The following is a 14124-nucleotide window of genomic DNA, read 5'->3' as shown; positions in this document are numbered from 1 at the left end:
AAGTTCAAGACATATATGTGCATCTCTTCCTGACCCATCATCTACACCCTGTGGGACCTCTGCAGACCATCTGCCTGAGATTCAGGCAAACCCCTCTGCTCTTTTGTCCTTAGTGGACCATTCCCCACAGGTTTGCATTCTGTTGCCTGCTTGCGTGAGCCTCGGTGTTGCTTGTGCCCTTGGGCATAACACTTTTCTGAGTACAGCCTTACCTGCAATATAGCTCGAGCAGGTTGGCCGCGCTTTGTTGCTTTGTGCTGTCAGAGTGTACGACTTAGGAGGTAATGTTTCAGGGATCATGGCTGGGCTAGAAGTTGGCTGTGTGGAGACATGCCACCGTTTAGGTAAGGAATTTTTTTTATTGCAGCTTTTTGCATCAGAAGGTGGAAGGGAGGAGAAATGTTTTGGCGGGTATTTACTATCACAGCACAAACAGTTACTTTGGTAAGTGATAAGAAGGAATGTCTTTCTGTATCCAATGAGATATGACTTGCCTCTTTCCTCTTCCATAGTATCCCTTCAGAGATGAGTAAAATAATTTTGTATAGCAGGGCTGTATGCTTCTTTTGGCTTTTATACTGGGTCCTGACCTCCATTCTCAAGTGATGTGGGGGGAAAAATTAACATTTGCTTCCAATTTTGCTGTTGTCACATTGCTGTAGAATTCAGCGCTCTCACACTTGAAGTCTTTTGTAGATCAACCAAATGAATCAAGGACACAAGCTAAAATAGTTTTTAATGAGTTCTTCAAATTGAAAAGTAGTATATTATTTTCCATAAATTATTTTGCTTCTACTTAACCATCGTGGTACTTATCTTCCTGGGTGGTCATGTTATCCCTCTGAAATTTACTGCAGTAGAAGTGGATGAAGCCTGAATGATATTTCTCACCCAGCTGTTCTTTAAATGTGGTTTCCCCAAAACATTAATGATTTCCCTATGCTTTCATTTTCCATTAAGAATAATTTAAACTGCTCCATAATTAGATCCTAATTTCTTTAGCAGAACTTAAAACAAGTGTGCATTCCATCTACACGGTTTTGAGCATTATCAGCACTATATTCATTCAGTTTTGCATAGGAAACAAAAATTTGGACAGAATTCTTGTTTTAAACTAGGCCCAGCTAGGGAATGAAAGCGTGACACTGATTATATTATTAGCATTGCACATTACAAAGGAGAAGGTTGCCTGTCTGTGGCCTGCTCCAGAAGGGTTGCCGTGCTGTTGATCTGGGCTACAATTTGGTGGTCGGTGGAGCCAGGCTCATGGCTCCTTCATCTCTTCCTCTCACCCAACCCTTCCAGGGGCCGTTCCTGCTCAGAAAACAAAGCTGGGAGGCAGGGGGGTTAGTCTTCTTGCAAGCTTTAAGTTGCACCATTTCACAAAGTGGTCCTGTAAGGACCCAACACAGGAAGGTGGTGGTGGTGGTGCCCAGTGCCAAGAATGGGAGAGGCAGGAGCAAGGAGCTTTTGACTTCCCTGCAGGCCAATGCATTGGCCCATTTTTTTCCTCAAAACCTGTTAGTGACACCCCACATCAGAATCAGAGACTCAGAAAGTTAGTAAAATGAATATAGTGTTAGAGAAAAAAAGCTAAGAAAATACCCTTCCGTTTTCTTCCATACTCCTAAGAGTACACAAGTCACGAGCTCCATATAGCCCAGTTAGTCCAAGGTAAAAAAGCACATAAGCAGGAGGTGAATAACTGGCTCTATGGATGATGAGTAATTGATTGTTACTGCCCAAATATAATAGTTGTACGTGGACTGATTTCTGAACAGCTTATCCACTTTGTAGGTTTTAGGTATTATGCACATAGGCATGTTCATTTTTTTCTTTTTTGGTTTACCTGTTTCAGAGTATAAATATTTTTCGAAAACAGGCTGAACTTCGTCTATTTTGGGGTACATGTTTATGACTTGCTGATTATTTCTCCCGGTGTCTTTTCTAAAATCTGATGGGGGAAACCCTGCTTTTAGTTATTTTACAACTTTGTTGACAGTTTGTAACAGCTATGATATGATTGGATTTGTGCCAAGTTGGGAAGTTCTGAGTGGAAACTTGTAGCCTTCTGTTTATGAAAGCCTGGATTTCTCTGTCACACACATACTTGTCTTCTATGGGAGGAAGGTTTTTCTGTGATTCATTAGAAAAAATCAGAAGCTTTGTCCTGAAATCTGATATCATTGACGGATAAAATATTGGGAGTCAAAGGAAGAGAAAAACAAAACCACAGGGATCCTGGGAGAAGATTGAGCCTCGGTACCAATGAGGGGCTTCTCAGCCATGGCTATAGCGCACATGTGGCAACACGTTCCCCTTCCCCTTATGTTTCCCCTTTGCCCCCTGACAAATCCATTCCTAGATGCTAGAAAGAAAAATGACCTTTCAGAACTGAAAGTGAGTATTGCCAATTCCGTGCATTTCTTCAGTGACGGACAATTTACCCTAATACCTCTGTACTTATGTCTTATTTATCTCTCAAAATCTTTTTATCTAGTCTGTAATATGCTGAATGTTAACAAAATTTTCAAACACAGAAAAACTGAAGAAAGACGGTAGGGATTTTCTCTCTCCGTTTTTTCAGGGAGAATGATATTAAGCACTGTTTTGGTTTTGAAGCCAACCTCTTAGTGTAACATGCTATTATTTAATCGTCATTATGTTTATTATATAAATGAACTGTTTTTATTGGACACTGCATATGTATAAACACATAAAATTATTCACATAGCCCCATGCACATTTCTTCTGGGAGATTCCTGTGTCTGAAACTTAAGAGAGCAGACTGATTTTTCACTTAAGAGCTACTTTCCAAGTTTCCAGTCATCAAAGTATCTAATGGCTTTATAGTGAATATAGGGAAATAGGATGTGATTTCAGTCCTACTTGGAGTGCACAGGTATCCCCATCATAACAAACACAGATGTCTGCAGTATTTGTTTCCAAACCTAATAGAGAATTGAGCAAATAGATTTGTTTTTTCAACAGTCAGAAGGGGAGGCACTGTGAACGTTATGCATTTAAAAAGACAAAGGCTGCCATGTCCAGCTTCTTTTATGTGCACTCAGCATGTGCAAAGATGCTCCACAGATAGTCTTCAAATACCCAGGTAAAAGTAAATTCCGTTCAACATGCAGTATTTCTCGTGAAAAAGCACACTGTCTCTGCTCTCTCCCTTCTCTCCCCTGGAAGCTTCAGTAGGAAGTGAGGTTTCAAGTAAAATCTTGCAAATGCGGGAAAACCCATGCTTGGTACTTCGTCAGGAATAATAGCTCTTGACTTCTCAACGTACAAAACATGTTTTGCTTCACAGGAAAAAAAAAAAAGTCCTAAGCCTGTAGTGTCTATGGAAAATGAAATAATTGTATTTCTAGAATGATGTGTCCTAAGTGGAATACTCCCTTTATCCTTTTTTCACCACTCCTGGTGTTTTTTTTTCTTTTGTTTCGGTTGGTGATTTAACAAGTGGTTCTTTTTTTGTACTTTGCATGTTTGTAAAGAACTAGGGGAGCGAGCAGCAGGGCGAGCTGGAAGCGCAGACCTCAGGTGGCAGGGTTTGTTACAGATGTCTGTGCAGGGACAACCGGCGTGTGCGTGCGCGCGAGTGCGCGTGTGTTGTGAAATAAAGGGGAAAGCAGAGGTTTGCTCATTTGTTTGCCCATTGTGAAGCTGTCCTGCACCTTTCTCCTCCTTTGTGGCAGGGTGAAGGCTGCTGAATGGCGGCCTTGTGCCGTTTGTTGGTTTTAAACCTCGCTGCTAATCCACAGGAACCTGCTGGTGCGCGCAGCAGGAGAGCTGTGTGACAAGTGGAGATCTGGGCGGGGGGCGCGCGGGGGGTCACCGGGGATAATCATCATTCAGCCAGCAGCCTTTGTCACCCCTAAGCCTAATTGTTACCCTCTGCTGGTAACCACATTGAAGTGCTGGCCTTTTAAGTGCTGCTTGATTTTGCTTGGCACAGGCTCGCAGACCGGATCGTTCGTCGTTGGGTTTACATCCTCTCAGCTCCGCTGGGTTTTGTTTTGAGCCTCGCTGAGTTTTCGGCACCCCCTGAAGTAACTCAGGAGAGCCCAAAGCGGCGGAAGGAGCCGGATGGAAACAGTGCTATCGTTAACAAGTTTCTCCCTGTCAGGAGCAGGGCTCAAAATGAGGCAGAAAGCTTTCCTGCTCTGCAAGCCGGCTGGCCTGTGCAGCCTGTGTACGAGCAGTAACTTGGCACCGATAGGGACACTGGACTGCAAGAGCAACCCTCTGCCAGCAGCAGCAATGTAGTCTTCACGGTGAGGATGGGGGTGGCAGGGACACTTCAATGTCCCTCCCCGTGTCCCCCACCTGGCCGCTTGCAGGCGCTGACCGAAGCTGAGGCCGTGAGAGGATGGCCTGAGCAAATTGCACTGCCGGTGTGCGGGGAGGGGGAGAAGAGAATCGAATGATTTAAAAACAATAAAGAAAAAACTGTAAGGAGTGATATCTTTTTCTAACAGTCGGGAACTGGTTCTTCAACTTTCCTTGCCAGTTACCCATGCTGAAGTAGGTTTTGCACTTTGTTTTCCTTGAAGAAGTTAGTGCAGGAGCAGCTAATGTGAAGTATAGCAGCTACAGTGGAGCCTGAACCTAAGGCTTTGCAATGGGCAAGTATCTTGCACGTCGAGTAAGTTTGTGGGGTGGGAGAGGGTTCTTCGGTGTCCCCCCAGCCCCTTGGCAGTGGGTTGTGTGCCAGGCCATTACCTAACACTGCTTGGGCTTGCACCGGGAGGAAAATCCCCAAGTTGCTGGTACGGGCTGTGGAGCTGCTTTTGGTCAAATACACTTGCCTCCGAAGCACTCGGATGCAATGCGACTGTCGTCTCTGCCGCCCTTTGACAGGCAGCTTTTGAAAGTCAGTAGTACTGATGGTAAATCCAGGGTTGCTACAGGCATCTGATTACACAGAATGGTTACAATCTTATTTTCAAGTCCAGTCCTTCCACCTGGCTCAGTATTTCATCAGGAGGCTGGATAATACATCAAAGAGTAGGATGAACGTTTTGACCACTTAGTGCTTGCTCCTCTTAGGGTAGAAGGGGGCCATTAATTTAGCAGGCTTGTCTCTGTGCGTTGCCCCGTGTTGCAGTGGTCTGATTCCCTGCCACCCCTTGGCACGTCTGCCTGCTGCAGGGATTTCTTCACGAACCATGCCAGTCGTAGTGGTACCTGTGTGGGCTCAGCACTTCCATCAGGAAGATGTAACTAGTAAAAACTTGTGATTAAAAAATAAAAAATGAGCGCTCAGCTGTTGTATTTTCACCCTTCTGTGATGTGCATTTAATTGTAATTACTGAATCAGGTTAATAACTCTGTTGCAACTGTTTTTGCAGGACATGTCTCAGGAAGGCTATGGAACCAGATCTCAACCCCCTATGGCCCCAGGAAAGCCTAACCATGAAGACTTGAATCTAATCCAGCAAGAAAGACCATCGAGCTTACCAGTAAGAAACTAATATTTCTGTTACCGTACAATATCTTTAAATGAAAGCACTTTATCTAGGACCTCATTGCACCTAGAATAAGTGGATGAGAAGTACTGAAAAGAGCAATAATAAACAAAGTTGATCGGAATTATTATTTAAAAAAAAAAAAAAGGTGGGGGGGAGAACAGACAGCCTGTGTATGAGTGGACTTAGCTTAGGGTTTTACTGGTCCAAAATATCCCTGTGCATCCACATTTTATGTTTGTGCACATGTATTTGCATAGAGGAAATGGATTGATATTTCTTTTTGTCTTCAGGAATTCTGTACTTGCACAAAACAATCTGGTGAGAAAGAGGCTTTTTTCTGTGCCCTTTTCTAAGGATTTCAGTGTATTTTGATTTAGAATACTGCCGCCATGAGTTATTTGTTCCAAACCCTGAGCATAAATAACGAGTTTGACATGTTAATTCTGCTACGGTCTATTACTACAGTCAGAAGCGCAATAGAGGGAATGGTAATGATACTTTGGCTAGGTTGATTGTTTGGCTAGAAGATTATTTTGGACTAACCTTTCTTAGTTTTCTGAGCTCTGTGCATTCTGCTGTGGGGGAAACAGCACACATTAATACACTTCGCAAAGACACTGCAGCTACTTGCATTGTTGAAGGTCTTATTTCACTGTAATGGACAAAGTACCCTTTGGATTTGTTTCTACTCTTTGGATTTGTTTCTACTGTTGTTTTAGGGATTTTCTTGTTTTTTTTTGGTAGTAAAACAGCATGAATTTCAACCAACCAGAATGCGGTCAGCTTGAAAGATGAAAACTGTTCATAAATTACATGACCTCTGGCTCAGAATAATGTATGGCAAACCTATAGGATGTTTCCCCCAGTTCACTGAGTGTGTATTCATTTCCAGTTAACACAGGGATTCCTCTGAAGAGTTTACCTTATCGAGACAATGAATGTATGTGTGAAATCTGGTAGACTGTTGTATATTTTACCTCTGACACATGGCACTATTGTCAACCCTTAAAAATAGGGTAATAACTTTAAAACGCCATGAAGATGTTTATCTCTTTGGCACCTAGGAGAGTACATACGCCACAAATTCTTTCTTTACATGATGTTAAAACATGTATGCTTCAGGAGAAGCTATGAAAACTGGTGTGAGAAGAGCTATCCGTTTGCTTTGAACTAGTATTAATTTTGACAGTTTTTCAGGGAAGCCTTTTTTAAGAAGACTAATTTCTCTGAACAGGTCTCAAAAGTGAACAGTAGCAATTACTTTAAAAATAGTAGTTATTGGACATGGAACTGTTCTGGCAACAACTAACTACTTTAAAAGGAATAATATTAAAAAGGACTTTTTACCTCAGTTTTTCATGAACGGTGTTTATAAGGATAGATAGAAATAGTTATTTATCAGCTAATGTTCTAATTTGCCTGTGTTTTTTCTTAAACAATTGTCCTACTTTTAATCCATACTCTGTCCTACCTCCATCATCATGATATCTAAGCAGACTGTTGGGTATTATCTGTGTCCCTAAGTGTTTGGTATATTTAGTAGCTCATTATTATTCTACGTATGAGTAAGCTGGTGTGGTATTAACAGTGAATATTAACCATTTTGGCCATGCTTAAACTGTAGGTTTGTCCTAAATGCTGTTATTCAAGCACTTCACTACTGAAAAGCTTTAATCCATAGATCACTTATATACTGAAAAACCTTGCTGTTTGGACAGGGATGAGCGATATTACCATTTTGTGTTTTGTTTTTGTTCCAAATCTAAATACAGTTGCAACCCTTCACATACGGTGACACTGTTTTTTTAGTAATGTGAGCAAACTTCCTTACTTCCCAGGAAAATGCCTTAGAAATTAGGAATAGTCCATACATGCATAATATGGTGAGCATGATGAAGATTTTAATGTAACTCTGTTGGGGGTGAGGATAGCTTGACTATATAAATATTTTTTTCTCCCCTTGAGCAAGAGGTCTGTATTCAGTTTTCAGCTGCTTATGAAAGCCTCTGATCACTATTCCTCATTTAGTTCATTCCTAGCTATAGTGTCAGTTTGGAATGCTAAATGTGGCTTCTTAAACTTGCTTTCAAGATAATGCTGTTCTTGAGGGTAGTCAGTAAGTCGTCTTTGTATATTGAAGCTTGAAATGATAGTGGTGTTAAGCTTTTAATAAAATTTGGTAATGTTTTGTTTCATGGTATTCTGATATTTATACAATTTGCCCGTTATCTTTTTATTTCTTAAGGGCACTGTGTAAAGTCACAGCAGCTACATAGTGAGCTTATACGAATGTTTAAAAACAACAAAAGAGATGTAACACTAAATGCTGAATGGTGTTCTCTGATGTGGCTTTGAAAAAAGAGTTTCCCTTTGATGAATTTGGAGAGGAGCTGGCCACTTTCTGCAGCACTGAATGCTGACTTGTGTCATCCTTTTGGAGAGTTTTTTCAGCAGGTTTGTGTCACAGTAAGCACAGCTAAACAGCTCAATAGTTGTTCCGTTTCCTTCACACGTTGTATATAAAAGTCCTGGCATGAATGTTCCCATAAAGTTCAAAGCGGACAAATTTGTAATGTGGGTTGGTAGCAAATGGCTACAAACAAAATATGGCTTTATTAGCTACTTCTAATGGCCTGTCAGATTCTATACAATGCTTGCTTTCCTTCTCCTAAATGCTCTGATATCTCAAAGGTTTGACCTGGAGGTCTTTAACCATGTGGAGTCACTGAGAGCCCAAATGAAAAGTTGCATAGAATAGTGCTCCGAGCACTTTTGTTAGGGTCACAATTAGAAGGAAATCTCAGGCTTTTGAGAAAACATGGGAGTTAGGTACTCTGTGAAGGAAAGGAAGTAATAAACAGAAACTGTTCCCTGTTAGAGTGGAGGAATAAAGGGGGAGAAGCCTGAATACAATTGTCTGGAGAACAGCTACTACTGAATATATTTACTGAGATTTAAGGGATAATAGCCAAATATACATTTCTGCTATTGTGACAAAGATAGAACAGACTTACGGGAAAAACCTTCCAAATGATATATCTGCAAATTTGTTGTTGCAGTGAAGGAGCTTATGTCAGTATAGGCTGTGTGTGTCTGTGAAGACTAATACTTTGTTTTGCCTTTAATGAGTAATTTTGTAAATGTTCTTGTTGGATTGTGCTGATAGAACGAAGGGCGGAAAACATGGGTGAATTTAATTTTTTATTGGCATCAGTATGAAAGCCGTTTCAGATAGACATATTTTTTTTTGCCATTACTTTGCTTTAATAAGGTCCTTTTTGTGCTCAGCACCAAGCGTGGTTGTTGGAGGTGCGAGGTCAAACGGCCTACCCAAGGCTGCCAGACTTTTGAAACGAGGGTTTCTGCCGATTTCGTCTTGTTGCAACCTATGGGTGAGGTTCTTGAGCTGCTGTAAGTCCGGGCGGTTGCAGCCCTGCCGTGTGCCCCACAGGGTGCCCGCTGCGCCCTACCACCTCCTCCGCCCTCACTGCTGCGACTCGGGAACAGGCCCAGCTCAGAAATAATCGCCCTTCTTATTTCTGGGTTAGTTTTTGACTGAATCACTGTAATTGTGTGAGCATCCCTGGTACCGCGGAGGGGGAGATGGGAATGTACAGGTACGGTGGGAGAGTGGGACTGCAACAGCTTTGGTTTTAGCCACATCCTAAAGGACTGTGTGGTCTTGCTGGAGGGGTTTGAGATGCTGTCATCCTGTCAGCTGAGACATGGTGACAAAACAGTGCTCTTAGTCCTGCCCCACAGCAGTCACAGGGCTCTAAACAGGCAGAAGACGGCTCGATCAGAGTAAGCTGTAGTGAAATCACGGCCTCGGTCTTGTCAGCTAGCTTGGGCGTTGTATCATGCTTACTGGAGGTCATGCTGTGGTGAAGGTGGAAGGCTGTATCTGGAGTGGAGGGAACTGGTGCTTTGCTAGGTCACTCAGATGTCAGTGCTCACACGTTAATTCTGATATCACATTTTCACTGGGTCTTTTCATGGAGGCAGAGCAATCTTTATGTGAAACAAAACAACAGCTAGCATGCTGTTCATATACGTGGAAATGCATGGAAAGGTTTGGGAATCCACACTCCCTGTCTAATGTCCAGAATATGAAGTAGCTTGGAAAATCGTCTCCCTCAAGAAGAGTTCTCCCTGAACAAGTGCCATTGGTGGCTGAAGTCTTTATAGACCAGGAAAACAGTTTCCAGTATAGTTAGAGTAACTGTAGTTAAGAGTTAGTAGGAGATGCCTCTTCTTTTCTCAGAGGTTAAACTGCTGGGATGAAGGACTCTGGTGACATTTATACAGAGCTTAGTTCAGTAAGCCCTAATCATGGTGGAGGGCGTGGGCACTACCGTAATGTAAACATTAATTACCACTGTAGCCCCTCTGGTAAGGAAAAATGATCATAAAAAGAGAGATGGTACAGCAACAGTCTTACTTTGTAGACCATGTCAAGGTAAGCAGGTAAGCAAAAGTAGAAAACTTGATTCAAATTTAAGTGATACTTTAAAATCCAGGATGTTGTTTCTGGTTTAAGAAAAAAGAGGGGGAAAATCTGTAAATGGATCCCTGGTAACTCACGGGAGGTAAAAGCGGTGTGCAGTTGATAGAACTGTGGTAGCAGTTGTGTCCTGTAGTTCTGTGCTATTTGTGTCTCCATCTGAAAACAACTGGGAGTATGTTAAACCATGAACAAGAAGGAAACACATGTAATACTTGTGAATTAAATTCTCCATTGTTTTTACACCAAGTAGGATAAGACTGGTGTGCCTCTTTCCCGCTTTCCTTTCTTTTTCTGCAGTGTTGTAAAATAACTGAATGATCTTGTTTTCCTTTGTTTGGGTCAAGAAATTTTAGCTGAAAATTGTTACTCTGTGAAAGAAGATTATTGACTCAACAAGCCTTCAATTTTCAGTGAATAACACTCCCACCCTCTAGCTTCAGGAACATGTGGTGCATGCATTCTATTTTAAAGTACAGACTGTAATTTAAAACTGAGGCAGTTTGATGCCCCACTGAACTTTGTTTAAGCCTGGAATAAAAGGAAAAAAGCCTCAAGTTGCAAAGAAGTGACTAAGCTTTCTCAAATGCTTTTCTTAGCTGTTATGCATGGAGTTGGAAAAAGTTGCTATTTTCTCCAAGTCATGTTAATTCCAGATCGAGCGTGGTTGATCTAGCTTGTTTTCTCTTTTCTTGCCATTCCATGTAATAAACCTGTTGCTAAAATAATTTTCATGCAATTCGTATGTATTGCAGAGATACCAAGTGTATGTATTTCTGAGTGTTTCTGAGGTGCAAAACATTGGTGCTGGTGTTCATACAGGTTCTGGACATGACCTCCTGTTTATGTCCTGGAGTAGGTGTGAACAGTGGGCTGAACTCAGTGCAGCTTCACTGAAATAATATCCCCCATGATATTACAGGAGGGATGAACTTAGCTTTGTGTGTATGTGACATTGAAAATCTTGGCCCACTCAATGTTCATGCGTTTTTACATTCGACTTCTGTGGGGGCCAGGATTTTCATGTAGGTGATCAAACTGATTCCGTCATAGAGTCCGCCTATATATTCATTTTTAAGTCCTATTTTTGGGCAAAAGTATGATTAAAGTAGTGCAGAGCAGCCCTGAGCTTGTTCTGTGTCTGTAGTGGTAAAGCGAAATACTGAAACTAAAATAGTTGATACTTGAATTTAGTAGTGTTGCTATAAAAATTAAACTTCATAATGTGAAGAAGAGACAGTCCTGTTGTTAATCATTTGTGTTTTGTGCTTTACAGGATTGCTTGGTTTTGCTTGATAGGGTGATCATATTTATATTAAAAACAGTGTTATGGCTGCTATTGAAGTATGAAAACTAATTTCATTAAGTACTGTAAAAAAAAAAAAAAAAGATGCTTGGTTATTCCATCAAGTTTTCAGTTTTCAAAACACTCTGCATTTATAATGGTTACATTTGCCTGTAATAACAAGATCACTCATTTAGGATTTAAGAAAATTTAGAAATGCAAGAAGAAATACTTAGTCTGAGCTCTACGTGAAACTTACTTGGGAAACCTGATAAGGGATTATAGATCCCAGTAGCGGATAATGTTGCAAAAACTTGTATTTAAATAGGCCAATATTGTCCTAGGTGGAATATTAAAGTATTAGTAGCTTTTTTCCTGCAGTGTTTTTTTGAAGCCATTAGGAATTGCCTCAATGTGCTTTTTGCCTCCGAATACCAAGGCAGTATTGATTTTGACTCAAGAATTAAAGAAACTAGATCAAGTCTGGGTGGTTGAAGCGTATTTCCCTTCCAGCTGTTCCCTCCTCAGAGGCTGCCACCCACATAGCAGGGCAACTGGCCTGCACTTGTGGCGGCCTGCAGCACAAAATGGGGGGTGAGCTGGAGCCCCCCACGTTACTGAAACGTGCAGGGCCAGGAGCTGCTGCGGTGCAGGTGCCTCTGCATGCACGGCTCAGAGGTACCTACCTGCCACACCAGCTGTCCTTTTGGCCTGCCTCAGTTTCCAAGTCAGTCCCTTTAGGTTGTGGATTTGGGAATCTCATTCGAAAATGGTTGGGGCTTTGGATTTCCTGGGGGTGATTGCTTGTTTTTTGGATTTTTCTTTTTTTTTTTTTCTGGAATATTTTGCACACTGTGCAAACATATGTATGTAACATACATATTGTTGTATGAAGGCGTGCATGCCTCATCTGTTTTGCTATTTGTATATTTTGAGTTGATAGCATGCTCTAAATTCCAAAGTTTAATATATTCACTGGCCCATATTTTTTGTTCATGCCTGTGTGAACTTTGGGATTGCCAAACAGAAAGTAAGACAAAAGAGTATTACTGGAATACCATTTCAGGAAGTACCTGAGACACTGTAATTGTGCTTTTTTTTTTTCCTTTATTTTTACCACAAGTACTCCTGTAAGATAAGATATTTTTTTTCCTCCTAGAATGACTCCTTTACTTGGTCTCGCCAGCTGTCCAGAGAGGTGACCTCAGCTTTATAACCTTGACTAAACACAGTACCTCATTCCGGCCAGCAACATCTGAAGCCTAACAGTAGATGCCTTTTCTTTTTCTTCTGCCATCCGTCCCTGCTTGCTTGGAATGAGCTGGCTTCTGGTGCTATTGTTGCAACTCTCCTTTTAAAAACAAAACCAAAAAAACATGACTAGTCTTTGATCTGAGGCTCGCTTCTGAGTGGTCCTGTTTCTGTGCAAGCAGGTGTCAGTGCGTTCACGCTCATAGTGTTAAGGTTTCACAGTGCTTTTCTACTGTTTATGGTGTATCCACAATTGCCAGGGATTTGGGTACAGCCACAGTGCAAATGCTAGGTGTTTGTCATGTGTTACTTGTTTGGCAATACTATGCTGGAATCCCAATGAAGTTGGTCCTGTAATGTGAGGCCGTTCACATGTTTTGCTTTATTTTTCTATAGTTTGAAACTGTTTTTACAATTTTTCTGAAATGTGCTTTCTTGAAATCTAATGTCTTCTGTAACGCTTAATTCTCTTAAAATTTCCTTCCTTTGCTGGAGCTGTGTTAGATTCACTGTGAAGTCTTCCCTTAAAGAAGACTATTCACGATGGCTTTTGTAGTCTATGCTGTGTGCACTGTGGCACACTGCAACTTACTGCATCAGTTTTCGTTAATGCCATACAGATTAATAGGTGCCATTTCCGCATAATTCCAAACCCAGCACCAGTCCCACCCGGCTGAGGGTCCTGTTTGAATTGGCAATGTCATTTCAGGGAGTGAAACATCGTAACGTGTTGAAATCAAGATAGAAAAGCTGGTAACATCAGGAGAAGGCTACTTTCAGTTCGCAGTGTTTAGGCTTTTGATCTCTTTCCTTCCATGCAAACAATTGCAGATGACCCTTTTAATCATCTCAACCTATGAAATGAGACTTATTGTGCTAAATTAGCATGAGGACCTGAATTTTGATGCACATTTGAATAATTGCATTAGTATAGAAAAATATGTCATTCTGGATCATTTATTTCACATCTTAGTTAAGTGGCATGAATTTATAACTGAACATTTTTTTTTTTCCACTTCTCAAAAGGGAAATTCTCTTAATAGTGTGTCTTCTACTGTATTATTGAAGTTAACATTTGGGAAGTTATATAAAGATAAGCATACATGAGATTATGTATTTATATGTTTGCATGTAATAATACATTATGCATCTGTAAGCTTTATAAAGGTTTGCTGAATACGCAGCAGTGGACCTAGTTAAGAGAACAAAGCTTATTTCATATCATAGCATCGTAAGATGTACACTCGTGTGTACATCTATATTACCATAAATGATGAACACCTTTTGTATGAAAGGTAATGAAAGAGGTTTGAAGCATTCCTGGTTTTGTTTATTAAACTGCAAACTAGAGAGTAGCCAGTACTTGTTTTCCGCAAGTATGGGAATAAAGGAACTGAAAGCGATCTGAGATTTGTAGATTCACTTGTGAAATTAAAATAACTTTGCAAGATTATATAGGTAGATAAAATGGTGTATGGATTAAGTGCACACATTAGCCCTAGTGAACTAGTATGTTATGGGTTATAACAACGCCAAATGTTATCCCTCCATTTTAGACTTTCATAGTGAACTGAAAGCCTTACCAGCTTTTCATACCATGCTGC

The 14124-nt window shown here is 41.0% G+C and overlaps 1 protein-coding gene across 8 annotated transcripts in view; it reads left to right on the top strand.

Moving 5' to 3' along the window:
• Positions 1 to 14124, top strand: part of ARID1B (AT-rich interaction domain 1B) — a 325904-nt gene that overhangs the window by 95542 nt on the left and 216238 nt on the right. For all 8 annotated transcript variants that reach the window (XM_040553589.1, XM_040553591.1, XM_040553588.1 and 5 more), the window contains exon 4: positions 5361 to 5471. In XM_040553589.1, the coding sequence (XP_040409523.1) occupies positions 5361 to 5471 (111 nt within the window). The remainder of the gene's footprint in view (positions 1 to 5360; positions 5472 to 14124) is intronic.

This window comes from Cygnus olor, chromosome 3, assembly GCF_009769625.2.
Source record: "Cygnus olor isolate bCygOlo1 chromosome 3, bCygOlo1.pri.v2, whole genome shotgun sequence".
Lineage (NCBI taxonomy): Eukaryota > Metazoa > Chordata > Aves > Anseriformes > Anatidae > Cygnus > Cygnus olor.
This window is presented reverse-complemented; position numbering and strand designations above follow the sequence as displayed.